This window comes from Zosterops lateralis (assembly GCF_965231275.1).
Source record: "Zosterops lateralis genome assembly, chromosome: 4".
Classification (NCBI taxonomy): domain Eukaryota; kingdom Metazoa; phylum Chordata; class Aves; order Passeriformes; family Zosteropidae; genus Zosterops; species Zosterops lateralis.
Genome location: NC_139765.1, coordinates 18,717,292 through 18,738,272, shown reverse-complemented (window position 1 = coordinate 18,738,272; position 20,981 = coordinate 18,717,292). Strand labels below are relative to the sequence as shown.

The 20,981-nt window shown below is 39.2% G+C and overlaps 1 protein-coding gene across 1 annotated transcript in view; it reads left to right on the top strand.

The window, feature by feature from the left end:
• LOC310908772 (tyrosine 3-monooxygenase-like) overlaps window positions 1–685 on the top strand; it is a gene marked incomplete at both ends in the record, with an annotated part of 33,155 nt that extends 32,470 nt beyond the window's left edge. The window contains 1 exon segment of the mRNA XM_083860136.1: window positions 639–685. Within this exon segment, the coding sequence (XP_083716262.1) occupies window positions 639–685 (47 nt within the window).
• Window positions 686–20,981: the final 20,296 nt, after the last annotated feature.

Here is a 20,981-nt window from a genome sequence, read left to right as displayed (position 1 = left end):
GCAAGACTTACTCCAGTTTTTGGTAGGTGGTATGAGCTGCACCTCTTTGTAGCATACTGATGTGTTATGGGACTCATGGATTTTTTCCTTGCCTTGCCACCTTTTCAAGTTATCTGTCACAAAAATAGCATAGTAACTTTTCATCCACACAGTGTTGTACTTGCTGCCTTAATGACATGATCACAACCTCTTAGTGTGGCTAGCTGCCTACAGTTAGTAGTCCTTGCAACTAACTCCTTCCTAGCAATAAGCATCAGCTATTGCCCACAAACTGCAAATGGCTCCCTAAAAATATGCAAATGCAAGAGTTTGTTAGAGGAACACTTCTGGTCCCTATTTATTTTTAAGTACTCATACAGAAGCCTTGAAATATTACAAAACAATTTCTTGTGACATTTAAGATCACAGAATATTTGTGCCTTCATTGAAAGAAAAGACAGAAAATAAAAGGTCCAAGATACTCTGGCTCTGTCATACACAAGGATGCTTAATTTGACTGGGAAGTTTAATTTCTGGGAAGGAAATTCTTGTGGAAGGAAAGATTTGTAAAAAGCCCTTTAGTAAATAGGCCTCTGTTGTGTGGTTGTTTTTTTTTTTTTTTTTTTTTTTTTTTTTTTTTTTTTTTTTTTTTTCCCCAGAATTCAGATTCCCCTGGATACCATTAGAAATCTTTGCCTCTAATTGATGTCATGATGATTGTAGCAATGATCAAAAGGCCAACTCTATGGAACACCTAGTGGGAAGCCTAAGATCAACTACTAGCAGCTGTATAGCCTTGCTATGGGAAAAGTATCTGGTATGTTCTGAAATTCATCTTGTCTCCCTCTCCAGCTCCTGAGATGTGCACAAAGTTTATTTATATTCCACAGGTCATATTTCCCAGAATCAGTCCTATTATTGCCTATTCCAGGCTTTCATGCTGTTTGTGTCCCCTTCCTTCCTCTACATTGCACAAATAGAAGGTAGTTCAGGAAAAGAAGATGATGCTGCAGACCAGAAGGGTTCCCTCTCCTCTTAGCAGCAGTGCAAGCAGATGAGGTCAATGCAGGTTACAGGCATGGTATGAGAAGGGAAAATGTGGATCTCATGGCTCAAACTGGGTGATAGTTATCTACAAATGTAAAGATAGATTTATTCTTTGCCACTGAGAAGCTCTACTTATTAATTCAAAATTGTATTTAGTACACAGCTGCCTCATCCACTGCTACCCACTAGCTGCCAGTGTACCCAGTCTGAGCTCTGAGAAAAGTGTGAGGTGGTTTGGCTCCTGATGGAAAAGGAGTTACTGGAAAATGAGTTGCCGTCTCTGTCTGAACTGCTTGCTGTGGGATAGGAACATGTACACAGATAGTCAGTACAGAGCAATCCACAGGCTATTTCATACAGACCTTATCTTACTATAATTTTTCCACTTGTCAGGCTCTATAGAAACTATCTTATTGAAAGTTAATAGAATGCTGGTTCTTAAAGCTTTGTGTCTACAGCACTTCTGAAAATTTTCCCATGAGCAGTAATATTCAGGATCCATGGATCTGCTGCAACTGCTCCTTTTTATTAAAATGTGGTGATGCCTGAAAATTTTGGAAGTATCTTAGCAAAAATGGCTATGAGACCCCATCCTTCTTGACAGCAGGAACAACCCAGACTCCTTTTTTATTTTTATTTTTTAAAAAATTCGACTCCAGGAGAACACTTGCATATCGTAAACCCTGTTTTGCTAGAAATTCAGCCAGGAACAGAGCTGAAGTGAGTTCCTTTGCTTCCAGTGTATTTCTGCTGTGATGGAAGATGATCTCTCAGCATGCTTTTATGGGTTTAATTCTAGTTATCCTGCTCATAAACACACAAATACCATTCTTCCTCAGAGCAATTTGTTTTCTTACATATTGTAATAATTTATCTGTCTGCTTCCTGCCAATTTGTTCATAGGCGAAAATATTTGATAGCTCACAACAGATTGCTTTCAGAAGTATTATTTTCATCAATCAGGTTTTTTACAGTGAAAATTGAATCATGTGCTCCAATTCTGTGTGTTTTCCTTTTCTTTCTTTTTAAGTGGAAGATAATGCCAAAGCGGAAGAACTATCAAAATATTTTCTATAGACGGACTCTCTGGGCCATAGGGTCTTTTTCATGTATTCCCTCTGAAATGGTTGAACATGGAATTTATACTTGAGTTTGGCTATTACTCAGAACAGGCCTATATTTAGGAGAAATGAGAGACCTGATGGATTTGTTTTGCCCAAGGCCTCACACTTTCTTTGGAGGGATTCCGGGCCCTCCCACACACCCTTGTCTTTCCAGGTCGTGTAGCAAGGAGAGGAAAAGAAACCATTTTGGAGCCGGATTCTCCCACCCTTACACATGCTGGGTAGTACCCAGCCTCTCAAGCAATCCCAGACACAGCACTAAGCCTGTTTAAGGTGCTGCACACAGGCAACAAGAGCAAGATTATCAAAACCACTGTGGGTGTACTTGCTTTTTCCTTGCCTTAGTGATAGCTAGCTGGCATACAGGGCTAGGGTAGGCTGCCGTGAAACTTGGTGAAGCTGAAAAATAGACTCAACTACCTGAACTTTTAAGATGCACAAATATTTTTCCAAAGGAGGTAAATCTTTCCCTCCTTGATCAGGCAGAACTTGCCCCAGGCTAGCCACGTTTAACACTCCCCTATGAGAAGGTCCAAATCCTTTTCTTTTGACTCAGTGTAGTGACAAAATAAAAGCCTTCAGGGTTACGATCTTTTGAGTTACACTGGTCATTCTGCTCTTCCAATAGTCATTCTTTCATTTCCTCACAGAAGCCATCAAGTACCTCATCCTCCTGTCAGTCTAAGGCAGCAGTGATGGGAAAGGCAGTGATGGGGCCTCCTGATGAAAATAATGGCACAGAGGAAAAAGCACCAACCAGTAAAAATACGTCTTTTTGTCAGTTTGCGTTTCAGCAGTTTCATATTAATCTTGCACAAAAAGGTTCTAAAGCCAAGTAAAACACATCTTGTGACTTGAAACTGAACTGATGAACTCCCCATGGGCCCTTTGCTTATCCCGATAAACTTATTTTTCCTAGATGGAGCGCATTTAGAACAAAATAGTGTATGCTATTAAATCTGTATTGTGCTGTTCAGTTATACATGGGAGAGTTAGTAAATTCAGTTTGTGGGTTTGGGTTTGTTTTGTTTTTTGGCCAACCAAGTCTGTCTTCTACCAGTTTTGGTCCACCTTCAAGCCTCCAGCCGCTTCACTGCTTCCCTGCAGATTTGCTAGTGATGCCAAGGGTACCACTGTGTAAGGAGAATACACAGTTATGCAATTTGGGGAATTTGGCAGGAAAGCAAGAGGAAATTTAGGCTGGCCTCCCACTCACTCCCATGAGAAATAGTATTGTATTACAAGGCAGAGCTGTCATCCTCAGAAAGACCTTCTCAATCACTTCCCTCTAGTTCCCTTAACATTTTGATCTTTATACTACCTGGTATAAACCTTTCTTAACCACTTCAAGAATGCTGGGATGGGGGGCTGAGGTGAAGGAGAGGTGAGTACAGAAAAAAAAAAAAAAAAAAAAAAAAAAAAAAAAAAAAAAAAAAAAAAAGAAAAAAGACCTTCAAAGCAAGGAAGCTTCATTACCCTCAGTCTTCTTTGTCTCTGCTGATCCATGAAGAAAAAAGAAAATAAATCAAACTTCCATGGAAAAGATAGTGTATTCCCAAAGAAATTTACATCATAAAATTCTCCCAAGTAAAACATCATTAAATTCTTCCATGAACTTCATGCATGAATTTCACTGCACTTCCATCACTGAAATGCCATAACTCCCCCAGTGAATCTTGACCACCAACTGACTGTGCACAGAAGTGCTACACGACTTCTTGAGTCAGGAGAAGAAGCTAGCAGGAAAAACCCTGCAGCAGCTTTGCCTTTGCCTTACATACCTACTGCAAAAACAGAAGGTTCTCTGAAGCCTGCTTCCATAGATATCCTACAGTATGGAGAAATTCCAGTTGGCACAGAAACAGAGGGGTACATACACACATCCCAAGTAATCTCACCCACCACTCATGGAGGTTTAGTAAGAAGACCTTACTTCGCAGCGTTCTTCAGCTGGCACATGGTCAGAGGTTGGCAGAAAGGGTTATTGGCTGTATCATATTAAATATACATTAGGTTTGGGTAAAGCTGGTGGCTGAGGCCCAAACTGAAAGCAAATCTCTAGCATCCACTCCCACCACACAAATTCCCCAGGGGAAAGAAAGACAGACTAGAAAAAGAGCAGAAAGGCTGACAACTGGCAGAACAAAGCGATAAAGAACAGAAAAGACCAGTAGATATGCCTGAAAAATGTTTGCTTTACATAGGCTGTTTCATTATATTTGAAAAACATTTCTATCTGAATGGGAGCTTTTTAGCATAAAGGATGAAATTTTTTACCTGTGAGAGTGTGGAGGAGTCAAGGTTACTTAAGACTTTTTAACCCTGCCTGAGGAACCTTAGCCTCATCTAAGACATTTAACTTTGAACATGGGATATAAAAGATAGAGAACAGAAAAAGAGATCTTTAGAAAAGAAGTTTTTATGTGCTATGTGGAAAGCAACACACCAAAGAAAGGCATGAAATCTTGTGAAGAGTCTAGAAAACATCTTATGAGGAACAGCTGAGGGAGATGGGTTTATTTAGTATCAGGAAAAGGAGGCTTGAGGGACCTGATCACTCCCTGATAGGAGGCTTTAGGGGGCTGGGGCTCAGTCTCTTCTGCTGTGCCTGCAGTGAGAGGACAAGAGGAAATGGCATTCAGCTGAGATAGGGGAGATTCAGACTAGATATCTAAAAGATTTGTTCCCTGCTAGGGTGGTCAGGCATTGAAACAGGTAGCCCAGGAAGGTGATGGAGTCACCGCCCCTGGAGGTGTTCAAGAAGTACTTGGATCTGCACTGGGGGACGTAGTTTAACTGTTCAGGGTATGTTACAGTGGTATTACTGGGTGGACAGTGGGACTGGATGATCTTAAAGGTCTCTTCCAACCTTAATAAAAAAAAAATCTCTACTCCCATCCACAACCAGTGGTGTAAATCTTCAAGGTATGTCTTTCATAACATTACCTGTGATAGATTTAAACATAAACATTTAAATATAAAACATAGCACCTACCACTTGTTAGGTACAGTAACTAGAAGAATCCTGTCTTTAAAAAAATTTGGATACCATATACAATGATGTGTTCTATTTCAGCTGTTGCTGAAGTTGGAGTTTGGGCATGGCATACAATAAAACAGAATGTACTGCTGACTTTAGTGAAGCCAGTCTTACTGATCATTCAGAATCAATAGCTCAGAATCAACAGCTAAATTTCTGTTGAGCAGGCTAATAGCTAAAATGTGGAAGTAAAAATAGAGGATCTATTTACAGTCATATCACTCTGCAGATTTAGTACTTTCCTATTATATTTACTGACAGAGAAAAAAAAACCCCAACTGTCAGTATTATGAAATATTTCTTAAAGTGGTAGACTGGCACACTTTAGATACTCTGATATAAACAGACAATTAAAATGAATTAATGGAAGGAAAAGGTCTATTAATCTGTTAATTAACAAATGCTGTCTTTCAATAAGATGTCACACGATGACACAGATGATCAATGTGTTTTGTACAAGGCTGTTAGGAACAGTCTCAATAGAATCGATAAAATAATTTAAAAAAATTTTAAAAAAAGGGAAAAGAAAAAAGGAAAAAAGGCCTGGTTTTCAGTATTTCCTGAATTAATCCCAAAACTGATGGGTTAGAAATGGAATGTGTGTTGGATGACTATATAAATTTTGTACAGTGTTTAATTCTTGTACTTCAGACATTTTAATTTGATTCCAACTCTTAAATTAGTTCATATTTCTTGGTTTAAATCTAAGTTTAAAAAATGAGTTAACTCAATTCCTGTGTCTCTAGTGTCCTACAAAGGCAGGCTTTGCAACTGAATCTGAAGTTTAGCCCCTTTGTGAAATACTGTGTGAGCTGCAGGGAGGCTGAGGAGGAAGGAGTCTTGTAAATGAAACTTGCTAACCACTGTTGCTTAGTAACTTTCCCCCAATTATAATATTTATCCTTGGGTAGAAAACAAATTAAAGGTCACCAGAGTGGGTTTTCTGTAACAAATGTATCATCCAATATTGCTATCATGTGCATTCACAGTTTGAGAATGATTCTACCCCATCACTAATGTGATACTGGCTTTCTGATGATATTGGCTGTCTGGGCAATTTCTCTGTACTTTATGATACATCATTAATTCCTGTACTGCTATATTACTTTCTTAAATGGAGCTAAAGATAGATTAAAAAAAAAAAGATATGCATGGAAAAAATTGACTTCCTATTGCCTTGGCATCTCTATTTGTTCAAGAACTAGACTGAAAACATGAAACAAAGAAGTAATGATGTCATTATACAGAAAGCTAGAGAGCACATTACTCTTTACTACTTAGATGGAAATGATGGACTCTACAAAGAGTTTTTCCTGATGAACTTCTGAAAATTCTTCCTCACATTCATGAAGTTTACCCAAGCCTTAGAGTGTTGACTAACAGTTGAAGACACTAAAATTATTGCAGAGGACTGTGGGGCCCCGTATGATTCATACTGATGGCTTAGTTCTGTATTCAGCTGATAAAAAGTGGTTCTGTATTCTTAGTTCTCATTAAGCTAATAAAAACAGAGTTTCGGAAGAGCTCTCTTAGGCTATCCTGTATTGTGTGTTGTGTTGCCTGAGAATTCTGGCAAGGAAGTTCAGTTCTTTTGCTTTCTAATATAATAGATTTGAGATTGTGAAATCCTGTTTATATTTGTGTGCAACTCAGAGCAAGACAAATTATATCATTTAGGAAACATGGAGCAAGAGGAAATATTCTTTTACATAAGGAGCAGCACTCATATATGTGAGGAAGAAGGTACTCATGTAGCTGAGGGCACCAACAAAAACCATCAAGAACCGTTTTACTCTGAATTTCTCCTACAACACCATCACAGTCTTCTGTTAGCAATTTCTCTCCAGAGAAACAGGTTCACCATTTGTCACATTAACAGACTTCCACCCTCAGCAAAGGAGTTATTTTGAGCATGACATGAAAATCTTTCACTAACAAGATATCTTAGTAGATGAAATTAGCACATCTTCAAGATATGTAGTACACAACCTGTTACTCCACAGCAGCTCTGCTAATTCACACTATTGGTCAGTGGAAGAGAAAAGCAAAAGCACAGCAGGTGGGAAAAAATAGGAGAGAGTCCTGGATGCATGGTAGTTCTGAGTAGAATTTTGCTGTGCTTGAAGCAGAGTAAGGTGTGTGTGATCTGTTCCTGAATTAGAGGACCACTCTCACACAGAGCTGGAGTGAAAGAGCACCTGCAGTGTACATACTATTACTCATGCCTCAGGCATATCCTGTGCTTATGCCACATGAAAAGATAATATATACTTTGGCCTTTTCCATGTCCTTGGAGACAGAAGCTGAGGACAGAGATGAGCTGTGATGTTTCAGTAAGTTTTCTTGGGCAACAGAAGTAGGGCACAGAAAACTGCTGAAGAGAGCATGAGGACTCACTCATGTCCCAAAATGACTATGGGCTGAATGTTATCCTGAAAGCAGAATCAAAAGATGGAAATGTTTTTCATCTCTGTCAAAAAGGGAAAAGGAAGTTGGACATAGAATTATTGGTCCTATCAAAACTGTGCCTGGAAAAATAAATGTCTTACTGAACAGAATCACAGACTTTGGAAGGGACCTCTGGAGATTGTCTATGCCACTCCAACACTCTACACAGAGAGGGTCACCAAGAGCATGTTGCTCAGTATTGTGTCTAGCCAGGCATTGAATATCTCCAAGGATAGAGACTACACAAACTGTCAAGGAAGCCTGTTTTAGCATTTGGCCATTCACAATAATTTAACAGACAAACAAACAAACAACTTCTAAAATTTGAAAAGAATTTCACATATTTGACTTTGTGCCCATTTTCTTGACTCTTTTCACAGAATGATGCTGAGAAGATTATCTACCCTCTTTACTGTCTCCATCAAGTATTTATACAGATTGTTCAGATCCCACTGAGCTTTCTCTTTCCCAGGCTGAAAACAGCTCCAGTTTTCTCAGTGTCTTTCTGTATGTCACATGCTCCAATCCATGGATAATCTTCATATTCCTTCAAATCTTCACATTCCTTCATTAGCCTTGCCCCCTTGTATGTTTGTGTCCTTATCCTTGTGGCTGCAGCACTCCAGATGTTTCAACACTGGTGAGCACAAAGGAAAGTCCACCTGACTCCATCTGCCTGCAATGGTCTTCTTCATGCCATCCAGGATGCTGTTGGCCACCTTTGCTCCCAGGGCAGATTCCTGGCTCATAAGTCAGTTTATTGTCCACCAGTACCACAGGCCATCAGGCCCTTTCCGCCAAGCCACTTTGCAGCTGGTGTATCTCCCTGGTCTGTACTGGTGCCTGGGGCTAATCACCATCAGGTGCACTGTTTCACCAAGATTCTGGTTGTCCCGTATCTCCCGCCAAGAAGTCATCAGCTTTTTCTGTGGTCTCATTCAGCAGCAAGCCTACATTCCACTCCCCCTCCCTGCTTTTTTGTTTTTCCCCTGTAAATACACTCGTAGAAACCCTTCCTGTTTTCTTTTATATCCCTCACCAGATTCAACTCCAGCTGGGCTTTCATTTTCCTAACCTCATCCTTGCATGGTATGTGTCTGTATTCCTTATAGGAGATCTGAAACTAATTGCTCTTCTTGCATGTTTCCTTTTTTTGTGTTTGAGGTTTGTCTGGAGCTCCTGTTTCATCCATGCAGTCCTCCTGCCATCTTTCCTTGGCTTCCTGTCTGTCAGGATGGGTCATTCTTGAGCTTGGAAGAGGCAATACTGGACTAAATGCTCAAACTGTTTTATGAAAATGTAGAGGATGGAGGAGGAGAGAGAGAAGGAAAGCAGAAAGGATTCTACTACCTTCCACTGAGACAACCTGTAGTCATGTTAGAGATCCAAGTTCACTGTTCGCTACAGCAGTCACCTAATTTACCATGTGAAGAGGACTGCTTTAAATGAAGAGCAATTGAGAAAGGCTTGTTCTGTGATATCAGATTAACTGGGCCTAATAGACAGATTCTCTGGATGTGGAAACCCTCGATAAGATTTTGAATCACATCCCAGCCCAGAATTTGGGATCAGTATAAATCTGGAACTCTGGCCTGTTGACTAACAGGAGCCTCAGTTCCTCAAAAGCTTTTGCCTTCAGCCTATCATAGAGTCATAGAATCATTAAGGTTGGTAAAGACCTCCAAGATTCAGCCTTTGACCAGCTGTCACCATATCAACTAAAGCACAACACTAAGTTCCAGGTCGAGTCATTCTTTGAACAATTTCAGAGAAGAATGTAACAGATGTCAGAGAAAAACACTTGTTTTTAAAATCCCTCTGTAGTTACATCTGAGGAGGCACATCAGACAGTACATCTGATTGTGCAGCCTCAGATGTTCAGAGAGATTCCTTCAGTTTTAGAGAAAAGGAAAAGAATGTTTTGAATACATCTTCTCTTGGAATCTATTAAATGCCATGGGGTACTAAATCCTGAAGGGATAAAGAGGCAACCAATAATATTCTTATTATTAACGTATTCAGTAACTTGATTAGGTGGCTTTCTTATTTCTATTCTTCCCTGAAGGACAGCACAGAAATTCAAGAGAGCTGCAGCAATCCTGGAATGTGGAGAGAAGACCATGGAGGTGTTGGTACTCCAAGGCAACACACTGCCAAGGAACTTGTCAGTGGAGTTAGCAAGTGGAAGCCAGTCAAAGAACTTCTAAGTAGCTCTGAGGGTTGTGGTTAAGAGCAGACAGATCAGAAGAGATACTTTATATAAATGCATTGGTACTCTAGTATAATAGGAACATGATTTCATCCTACTTGCTTCTCTTTATATCTTACAGGAATAACATACTGTCACACCCCTTTGAAGGGTACCCTTCACCTGCTATCACACTTCAGAGCTCCAGCAGATTTTCACAATCTGCTCGGCTTCTCTTTGCTCCCCAAATCCCGAGCTGTCTCAGCCTGGAGGAGCTAGGCTGTGCCGTCCTTGGCGAGCAGAGCGCCCACGGTCACGGTGCCCGGCCAGGACCTGCCCCTGAGTGCCGGGCAGCCCAGCGCGATTTACCTTCTGCCCACAAGGTGGTAGCGCAGCATTACATTAATGTAAATACGGGGCTTGCCTGGGCGCCAGCCCTCTTACCTGACATACTTCTACTGCTGGAAAAATGCAGGCAGTTTTCTTCCTTTTCACTAACTTTCTAATTAAAGAACAGCGTGATATATTAGGCCAAAAGCCTAATACTTCTGTAAGAATAAATATCTGAGAATAAAGAAGAGATATCTATTCCATGCCCCAAAGAACTGTGTGGAATGACTGATAGGGATAAAATCATGTAACCCAGCTTGGAGATTTTGACTTGTTTCCAGAACTGGGGAGGCCAGATATTATCAAATACTGCTCCAGGGGATGAACCAATCTGGGCTGCAGTGGTCCCTATCATCACACTCAAGTGGTTGCAGAGTGTGATAGATTGCCCTTTCAAGGCCCACCAGAATCCATGTCCAGCAGCTTGTAGGACAATAAGTTGGGCATCTCTCTAGTGAAATATTTGATGTCTTTTCTAAAACTAGTTGAAGTGACAGTTTTGTCCTTGGCACTACTACCACTACTGGTTTCAGACAGTCCCATCTAAAACCTCCTCTAACTTTTCACCATTTGTTGCTACACACCCCACATGTCAGCATAACTATGACGGATCAGGAAACTACTTTGCCATTATTATTCCCTCCCGTATAAAAACTGTTTTTTCTCAACCAGCAGTCAATTTAAGCAGTCCAACACAGGTTCATGAACTGCTGTGCCATCACAAAGCAGACATTCTACTTACAGCAGAGGGTCAGGAGTGGGGAGAAACACATTAAACCAGAGCTAAGCCCATGAATCCATTTTATCATGGACCTATGCATCTTCTGATGGTGAACAAGCTCTCTGTCCAGGATTTGTGTCTTTTCAGTCTGTAGTACTATATGAGGTAAACTTTCCTTTAAAACATGTAATTCCCCTCAATGTTACAGAGATAACTACTTAGAAAGTTAATAACAAAATAACTATTCATTTTCATATCATTATTAAAATATAGCCAAGCCAATGAACACCTCATGAGAATTCATACATGCTCAAATCCTCTTCATAGAATTAGGTCACAAAATAAAAGTTTTTAGAGTGTTTTATTGTAGTCAGTCTTTTGTTCAATAGAAAACCAGAGTAAGCCCTTCAAGGTGACATCCCACCCCAGTGAATTATGCTCAATTCTGGGATATGTAACCTAATCAAATAGTGATTTTTGTTGAAGACAAAGAGGTAGGAAAAGAGCTTTTTATCTCCTAATTAGTGTCATCTCTATCATCATATCACATAATAGTTAGGGCTGATTAACAGATCACTCATTGCACTGCCTAAATTGTTCTCTCTTTCAGCAGGTCACCAAAGTGTCTGTAGCCTCAAACCCAGGCTGCTGGGCTTCCTACACAGGGTTGATGGGACATGGTGTGTTAGTACCAAAGAAGGTTTTCAACCTGGCTGGTACCAGAATTTAGTACTGGAACAAAATTTCCTTGTTTGAGTTTATTTACCAGTAATTCTAGGTGGTCTCCCATCAAAGTGCTGGAAAGTCCTCCTCGGTGTCATAGCGACCGCCCACAATCCTTATAACCAAGACAAAGTGTTGCACAAACTACGCAGACTCTTTGTTCCCCAGGGCATCACTACATACCATGGGTCTGACTACAATCCTTCCTCTCTTACTGTAACTGTAGTAGGAGGCCTTTATTTATGTCAGAGTACCCTTATAGTGTGCTGATAAAGTATTACAAAGTATTCCAAGGAATGGACATAGCTGTCTCCAAGAAATGTAACTGCTGTTCCAGTCTAGTGAAACTATCCAGTTGAGTGAAAATACTTGTACTGATAAAAACAGTTTTGCCAGTATGCTCATGCCACTGTTGGGGATCTCACACTCCTGACAGACAGAGCCTGGCAGGAATTTGGAGCATAGATGGGACCTAGATCAAATGAACAATTTGGAGTTAGAATCATATAGCAATGATCCTTTCAAAATGCTTTTATTTACAGAAACCCTTAACTGAAATAAAGTCTCTTAACAGGAGGTCTTGATTACTTTTCCATTTCCAAACCACACATCATAATGGGGATGGAATGTGGTTACCATAAATTGTTGGTTTACAAATCATCATTGAATTGTTAGCAACAGCTAGGATGTTAGAGTTAGAGCAACAGTTTAGATGTGATAAAATAGCAAGGGCCCATTTTTCATGGCATTGTTGGAATGGATATAAATTAATTCTTCCCAGAGATTCACTATGGTGGTTGTGGTAAATAAAAAACTGCACATTTCCTGCTGATGTTGAAATCAATGGGAGTTTTGTTTTTGGCATCAGGAGAAGCAGGATTTGACCTTAATAGAAAAGAGAAGAGGAAAAGAGAAAAAGAAGAGGAAAAGAGAAGAATGCATTTGAGAGTTCTAAAATGACTAGGGCTTCAGTTGCCTGGGTGGAGGCACTTTAAAAATGGAGCCTGAAAAACAGAAAACTGGGGCTCCTTTTCATTTGGATTTTCGTCCAAATTTTCCTGTGAATTCTGTTTGTGAACATTGAAACTGAGGAATAACCAGTAATACTCACTGCTGAAAATGCAGATTTTCAAATTTTCCTTTTTCTTGGAAATGTTTCTGCCTCTCTAATGGCACTGAAGAGTTTGCTTATTGAGTTTTGGATCAATCCTATAAAAATCAACAAAGGCGTTATTTCGAGGGAAGGCAGCACAAACTTCCATGTTTGTATTTATGTCATGACACAGTCATGACTATCAGTCTTTTAACCTTGCTGAAGCAAAATACATATTTTTAAATAGGCAGAATTAGCAACCTTGCCTCTGTCATAGAGGTAAATCTTTATGAGAGAAATTCTGCATTAGAAATATAGAAACTAAGATCTAGCCCAAAAGAGGTCATTACACTCATTTTAACTTAAAGATTAAACTATACAAATTTATGTATTTCTCCTCAAATACTCTATAAAATATATTAACCCAAACAAAATAACAATATATGCATTCTCACCACATGGAAGAACACATTATGAACTTTTATTATCACATGAATTCAAAGCGCTCACCAGCATCACAATTCCTAAATATAGTTGTTTGAACATTTTAAAGAGCAAAATCTGGTACTCTGAAGTTGACAGAAGAATTTCCAATTACTTCACAGACACCAGAAGAGATAACTAGCTGAGTAAATTTAATACCAGTGGTATTATGTTAGTCTCTACTAGCTGAACGTTTAGTACTTGCCCACTTAGATTTTAACACAAGAAACATGTAAGCATCCTTTCAAAGTGTAGATGTCCTTAAAAATAGATAATGGGGGTGGCCAATAAATATACAAAGAGCAAAGTCAAAGAATAAATCTTCTGCCCAAAAGAATTATCTGCCCATTTAATTGGTGTTTTATCCTTCAGTGCTCACAAACCATATTTCCTGAAGTACAAGTATACATCCAAGGACTCTGTTCTTTAAAGTTCACCAAATTACTCATGCAGCAATGCAAGGCAGGATGAATTTTAACCTTTGCTACCCTGCACCTGCACCCCTTCCCACCCCCCGAATCTGCAAATTTGCAGTATAAATTAAATGGACTCTACCACATGGAGAGGGAGAAACCAAGTCAGAAACCAAGTCCAAAACCACCTTTTTTTAAATTTATTTATTTATTTATTTATTTATTTTAATTTTAAAGGGCTAATGGAATTCATTACTTCCCATCTGACATATCTTTTTAATTATTCATGCAAAATTCTCATTGGTTGTAAATCAGCCCTTTAAATAGCATATGTTGTCCTAGTCAGATAAAGAAGGTTTGTAAAAAAAGTTGTGTCTAATAAATGTCATTTTTCCTTAACAGATTCAGACATTGTTGAACTTTAGCATATAGGAGCAGATGATCCAACTGAGACTATCACAAGAAATCCAAGAGGAATTTAATCCAATTCTTTGAACTTTCAGTAAGATTACTGAACTGTGAACTACACAAGGAACTATGTTGACTATTGTCGTATTTAGCTAAAGACCCCTCATTTTACCAAAGCATTCTCTAGAAAATGATCCTTTATCCCCGAAGTGTTTCTGTTGTTGCTTGAAACAGACAGCAAACACTGTTGAGACTGATTCTGAAGGAAGTGCTCTTCTTGAAGGAAATATTGTGTTCCAGAAAATCCTAACCAGTCAAAATTTCCCTCTTCTGGGGCAAAACATAGTTCGTGCTTCTCAGAAGATGCACTTAAATTCATTAGCTTCATGTATCTTTTTCCTGGACACTTACCCAAATCTAATCACTGGAGTATACAAAGTCTCTGCTGAAGAGGCAGCCATTGCCCATTTCACTACTGTAATAAATTTGTTTCTCATTCCTCCAGAGTGGAACACAGGTCTTGGGTCTAAAATAGCAAAATGCATGCATTCCACAACACGAAAACTTTCCCTTGTCACTGCACTGCTCTGCAGAGGATTTCAAAAAGAAGCATTTCAGCTTCACTGCTTTCCCTCAACCACTGGGATGTTCAAAACAGAAGCATGCAAACTAGTATCTTGGAGGTGTGTGGTCTTTTTTTTGGAAATTTTGGATTTGATTGCACTAGTTTGAATTAATTACTGTGACTATTTATACACTGAATAAGTTTGGACTACGGTTTTACTAGGTGGTAAAATTTCCTAGACTCATAATGAATAAAAGTACTGCTATTAGAGGAATTTCAAAATGTTTCAACATTTCTCTACGTGGCAGATGGAATGGTTTTGCAATGTAAACTTATCTAACCTAAGCTGCCTTGCTTGCACACCGGTAGCTGACTCACTGTGCCAGCAATGAGCTTAGTCAGGGCTAATTTGTCCATCTTGAGAGAGTTTTGCAGCCTCTGCTGAATTTTCTGCTCCCATGACCAGAATTGCCCTGCTGGCACTCATCTGCAGCTGGAGGCCAAGTCTGCCACCTCCACGTTTCAGTGGAATCACAGCTCACTCAAAACTCACTCCTAAGATGTCCTAGTATGTGCCATAGTAATACCAGTTAATGAAGTACTTGCCTGACCTACATCAGTTTTATTAAGAGCAGAACAACACAAAAAAGCAGGTTTGGGACTCCAGAAAACATGGACCAGAATATTTAGAGGCTGTGCAGACCTTCCAGAGCAGAACAAGTTGCATTTGAACGTACTAAAATTCAGGCATAAAAAAGTCATTTTCTCTAACAAGGTGTTTAGGTCCAGTTTGCTCTAATTCTGTACTTTTCATATGTTTATTTGCCAATACCTGAGCAGTTCAGATAATGATGTTATTTCAAGATTATCCGTTTATCCATAAGCACTTCTACCTGCCCTTTCAACTACATTTCTCTCCTTGAACTCAATTCTTAGAGAATGTACATATTTCAGCATTCTAGGGCTTGAGAGAAATGTGTAAGTGCTTCTCAAAAGCCACAGTTAATGCAGGGAACAACTCCCAGTCAAGCAGAGGGCTGGGAGGAGGATTCATTGAGACCTCATGTTTGGGAGGCACTGAGGGAGGCAGCCAGCGCAATACTAAGGATGCCCAAGAAGTTGACAGACTCTGTAGAAACTCCTGTGGAGATCAGAAGATGCTTCAAACTGAGTGCTCCTCACATCCTGCTCGATGGATGTAATGGCAACTGTTCAGGAATCTGGTAGCCTTTGGCTATGTGCTTCCAAAGGACTGTGCAGTGATGCACACTGATCAAACAGCACAAAGGCTCTTGGGTCTGTGGTTTATAAGCAATGCACAAGCCAGAATGTGGTATTTGGAAAGCTGATGTGTTTCTAATGTATGTAGAGGTTGTTGTAAGTAATATCTAAATTATAAACACTACCCCTCCTCCACCTTCCAAACCAAGTCCAAAGTACCAATCCTTGCCAGGGACAATAAAGTAACCCAAGTTTGGAGCTTCTTGGTCAAGATAGTTTTGAGTCATTACATTTCTTTAAAATAAACATCAGGAAATTATCCAAAAAGTGAGATCACCCCACTTTGTAAAGTATCTTTGTATCTCCCAAATATTTTGCCTCATATTAGTCACATTTTCCTGGAAAATTGTAGACCGACATAAATGTTTCCCTGTGCAATTTCAGGTGGATTAATTTCAGCTTGACAAAGTCAGAGTGGGGTTCATAATCAACCTTAAAATGGAAGATCTTGCATCAAACTAAATTATGGAAGAGCTTCTCCATCTTGTATTTTCTCTCAGCCAGCTCACAATAACTGTGCCTCTACTACTGAACATCTGAGCCAAAAAAACCCAGAAAGACAAAAGCCAAAGCCAGACCAAAAGACAAGAAGCAGAGACAGCAAAGAAGACAGAGACAGAAGAAAACAAAACTACCTCACATAAGGACCTTAATCTGAAAGCTCAAAGATAAGAAGAACAGCGTCTGTTATAGTCAATTTCAACATTAGGAGATGACAGAAGCAGCAGAGGTGGCAAAGCACCCAATCTGACCTACAATAAGAAAAGATTGGAAAAATATGGGAAGCTTGTCACTTTAAAAGGAAAAAGTAATTTTTAATACTGAGTCTATGCAAACCAACAAAATGAGAATTTAGATCAGAATTTGGATCAGATCCATATCAAAGCAACTCAGCCTATAATTACATGAGAATCAAAAAACAACAAAATGCATAATAAAGATACTGTAGAGTACTTTGTGTTTTGTGGAGCAAGCCCATTCATACCACCAAATAAGGAAAAAAAGTAAAAAGGAGTTCAGCATAATGATTACCAAAAGGGAACCATAATGGATAGGAATGGGCAGAACTGGGAAGGAGAGAAGAAAATGGGCTGAAATTGACAGCAGTAGTAAGTGAAAAAAAATGAAGCAACTGTGTATGAAACTGACACCTGAGAAAAATCTATAACAGGAAATCACATATTGAAGAAATTCCCATATCTAAGATTGCAGAGAAAGATAGTATCTCACCTCAGTACAATGAATACTGTTAGGAAATTAAAAGCATGCCTTCAGAAAAATAGATCAACCTTCAGGTATGAAATGGGAAAAGGATTTGAAATGCCCTGAAGATAGTTTGGATTTCCAACAGTATCAGGTGGAGTAACAAGCATATCACCACTTCCCACAAAATTAATTTTGCCTGTATACTTAACCTGCAATAGTTATATCAATAAGTCACTAGGAATCCCCAGAACAAAGGATCAGATATAAATTGATCCATCTGAACTGAGTAAAGTGAACACACATCTAATTTCATCAGCTAATAAATCACTTCAGAATCTGCCCAGCAGCAATTCTTAGTCCTAATTCCTTGACAGGGAATACTACTGAACATGCTTATCATGTATCTTTGCTCCTGTTGGAGAGAAAGAAAACCTTAACCTATAATTTTGGTGGGAGCAGGATGAGGCCAGCTTTGAAAAATCATACCTATTTCAAAGAAAAATTCTGTGACTTATAGATATATCCCATAATTCAAAAATCAAACAGCAGAGTGCATGAATTAACTCCTTTTTTGTGCATATAACATCAAATATCTTTCACATTTCTTCATCAGACTTTGAACTGTATATCAAAAGAAAAGAAATGGAGAACAAGAGAGCAAACTTATCACCAACAGTTCTACCGATGGCAAATGGAATGATCAAATCCTCTACCAAGTAAAGCCTACTATGTCTACAGAATGCACATTTTTACTAAAGGGACAGCAACCTTCCGTCCCCAGAAGCAAGTTTTTTTTCTTCTTGTAGACACCTCATTTAATCTTGGAACATAAATAATAATCCTAAACTTCCTGCATTTTATCCTAGATCTACTACTGCCATCAATGGGAGTATTGAAAGAGGAAGGCATAGGCACTGGCCTAAAGCTTTAGGCTAAAAGATCTAAATCCAAGTCCATGCCATTTTCTATGTCTGAATTTGGATAAACTGTAATTTTATGGGTAAACTGTAAAAACAATTAAAGTAACTGTGGTGGTCTGACACTGCTTAGATTGTTTCCTTTCCACTCCCCAGCCTTTTAATGTGACCAGAGCCATGACAATGATCTATCAGAGCTGGGGCCAGACTTGCTACAGAAAACTTAATATGACCTGAGAACTAAAAGTCAGTCACAGCCCCAAACAGCTCAGGGGTGAGATGAATTATTTGTCTATCCTGTATCCTAAATACATCCAAATTATTCCAGTATCCATATATCTACATGGACCACTTAACTCCCTCTTGAACTCTCCTTAGTGCTTTAAATTGCTTGTCAGCCACATGTGAAAATATCTAACTCATCTAAAATTTACATTCCAGAGTTTTCTATCACTGATTTCTCTCAGCAGTAAGGTTGCTTCTGATCTCAGTGCCACTGAAATGGTGGGACTGATTTTTGCACAGATACTCAGAATTGTGTGTGGAGCAGAAATGTGATGAGACCTGGGTCAGAATTTCAGCAGTCCCTTATTTAGGGCATCTGAGTGGGGGAGGGCTAGCTGAGATAACAAGGTAATATGACTGCTGCTGCTGCTGTCAAGAGGACAGATGTCAACATTGCCTCTTGTTTTCACAGAAACATACCTGGCTTGATGAAGAATAGGTTAGCAAATATTTTAATACAAACAGCAACCTCAGCAGAGCTGCCAAAGCAGGCTCCAAAGAGACTGACTTGTTTACAATCTGGAATCTTGCCTTAAAACCTGACATGCTTATTCAACAGAAAATTAACCCCAAAACGGGTATCATCATTACTGCAGGGAGAAGCTCCAGAAAGATAATATCCTAACTCACTCCAGATGAACTCAGGACATTGTCCACTTTTTATCACATCCAGTGCCCTGGTAGTCATTCAGAATAAACAAGCAAATAAAGAAGTGAGGTGTATCACATGTGATAGATTGGGTCACTGGGACTGCAGAGATGTTGGGATCTGGCCCAACCTCAAGTAATTCACTTGAATTACTACTGGAATCTAACTTCTTGCATTGTTTTAAGAGACTAATTTGTTCTCTCTATGTACTTTGGTCATCCCAACTCAGATGTTATCTTTTTCTTTCCCACTCTAGTTTTTGGCCACAAAAAATGTACATGAAGAAGAATGCTGAGAAGAGCCTTTTTTTCCCAGCTGCAGTGTGTGTGTGTCTATGGTACTGTTCTCCCTGAAAAGTCTTTGACAAAAAGTGTCATTTATGAGGTCATTTGTTTAAGAGGTTACCAATGATCCTCATGAAAATGAATACCGCTATAGATTTGACCTTGGAAGCAACGTTAACAATACCAAGCTGGTGTAGGTAAAAAAGGAGACAAGAAATTATTTCCAAAGTTACTGTAGACATGAAGTGACAGAAGAAACTTTCACAGGGAATGGTCACCGCTCTGGAAAAATCACTCTGCAGAGGTGTCATAATCTTTAGCTATCAAATTTCTTGGAAGATGGAGAGAAACACTGGTCCTGGAATTATTATGCTAAGGCCTGTAATACTGGATTTACCAACAGAGACCTCAGCCAGCTTTCGTTGCTTAAGTCAGTTCATTTCGAGCAACCTCATGGGGGAACAAGAGAAGGAGCTGAAGAAGGACAGGTATGAGCCATGACTTTCCTGTGTGACCTGGTGCCAGAACTCTGTGTGAGACCACACCTTGCCCTGTATCCCAGTTCTTTGTGAGAAACTGACATCAGAACTTCATACAACCTGGAAACTAAAGTAACTGGATTTGTATTTCATGCAAGATTTAATTTTTTCTTCACAAAACTTTAAATGAAACTAGGAAAAAAAAAAGCATTTTTTCTATCCCAGATTATTGCTGTCTCAGACTACTGGGATAATATCACCAATATTAAGAGACAGCAGTTGTGGTCTAAAAGAAAGGGTTATTGCTAAGAGTGGCAAAAGGTGATAATAATTTGTGATGGCCACTCTTGATGACCATCATGGAAGGACATGAATTACTTCCTTGTTCATCTACTCTTTCAGTGAATTTGTAGCTGGACATACAGGCTTTCTGGGGCTGCAACAGCATGCCATTTCTTGTAGGGATGGAATAAAAATCTTTGTCAAAGTGGTGAACTCTTTAACAATGCAAAACTGAAGCAACTTGGAGTTATCAGGTTACAGAAGTTTTTTGGATTAAACACATAATCCAGCTGGGATTTGGTGAGAACTGAAAGCACATACTTGCTTCCACTGAAAATACCTACCAGTGCCTCCTTTGTACTGAAAGCAGAACAGAATGCAGTGAAAACTGAAAGGTTTCTCGCAGTTACCCATAAAGCTTTTTAAAAGAATTCTATCCCTTTTGTAGAATTCTGTAACTGTTTATAAACAAAACCAGAAAAACCCAATACTGCTTCCTCTTGTGTCTGTATTTTTAGAGTACTATCCACAGAAACTTAGAGCCAACCCCACTAAATTCCTTACAATTGTCCCACAAGGGTGGTTCTCAAAGTAAAAAAGGAGAAAAATGCTGGCAGTTTGTGTAATATCTTTTTCAGTTATACAATCTGAGAAGATATCTAAGAATTTTAATGGTGTACAAGTCTCTGGTGACAAGAATCAGTCTAGAAGAACCTTCTCTACAAAGTTAGCCTTGTTTATCTGCCTGTCCTCTTATACACTTTTCTCCCAGCTCTCTCTCTGCTCCCGAGAAGACAAAGAAAAAAATGCATTTTCTTGAAAATCAACAGACTGAACTAGAATGCAGTATTTGAATGACAGAAAAAAAAATCCTTATACATTTTATAGGAGCTGCTTCTGGGTCTGTTTTGCTTGAAGCAAATATTTGCCTACCAAAAAATCTGGTCAGGTTCAAGTGGCATAGTAAAATGTTCCC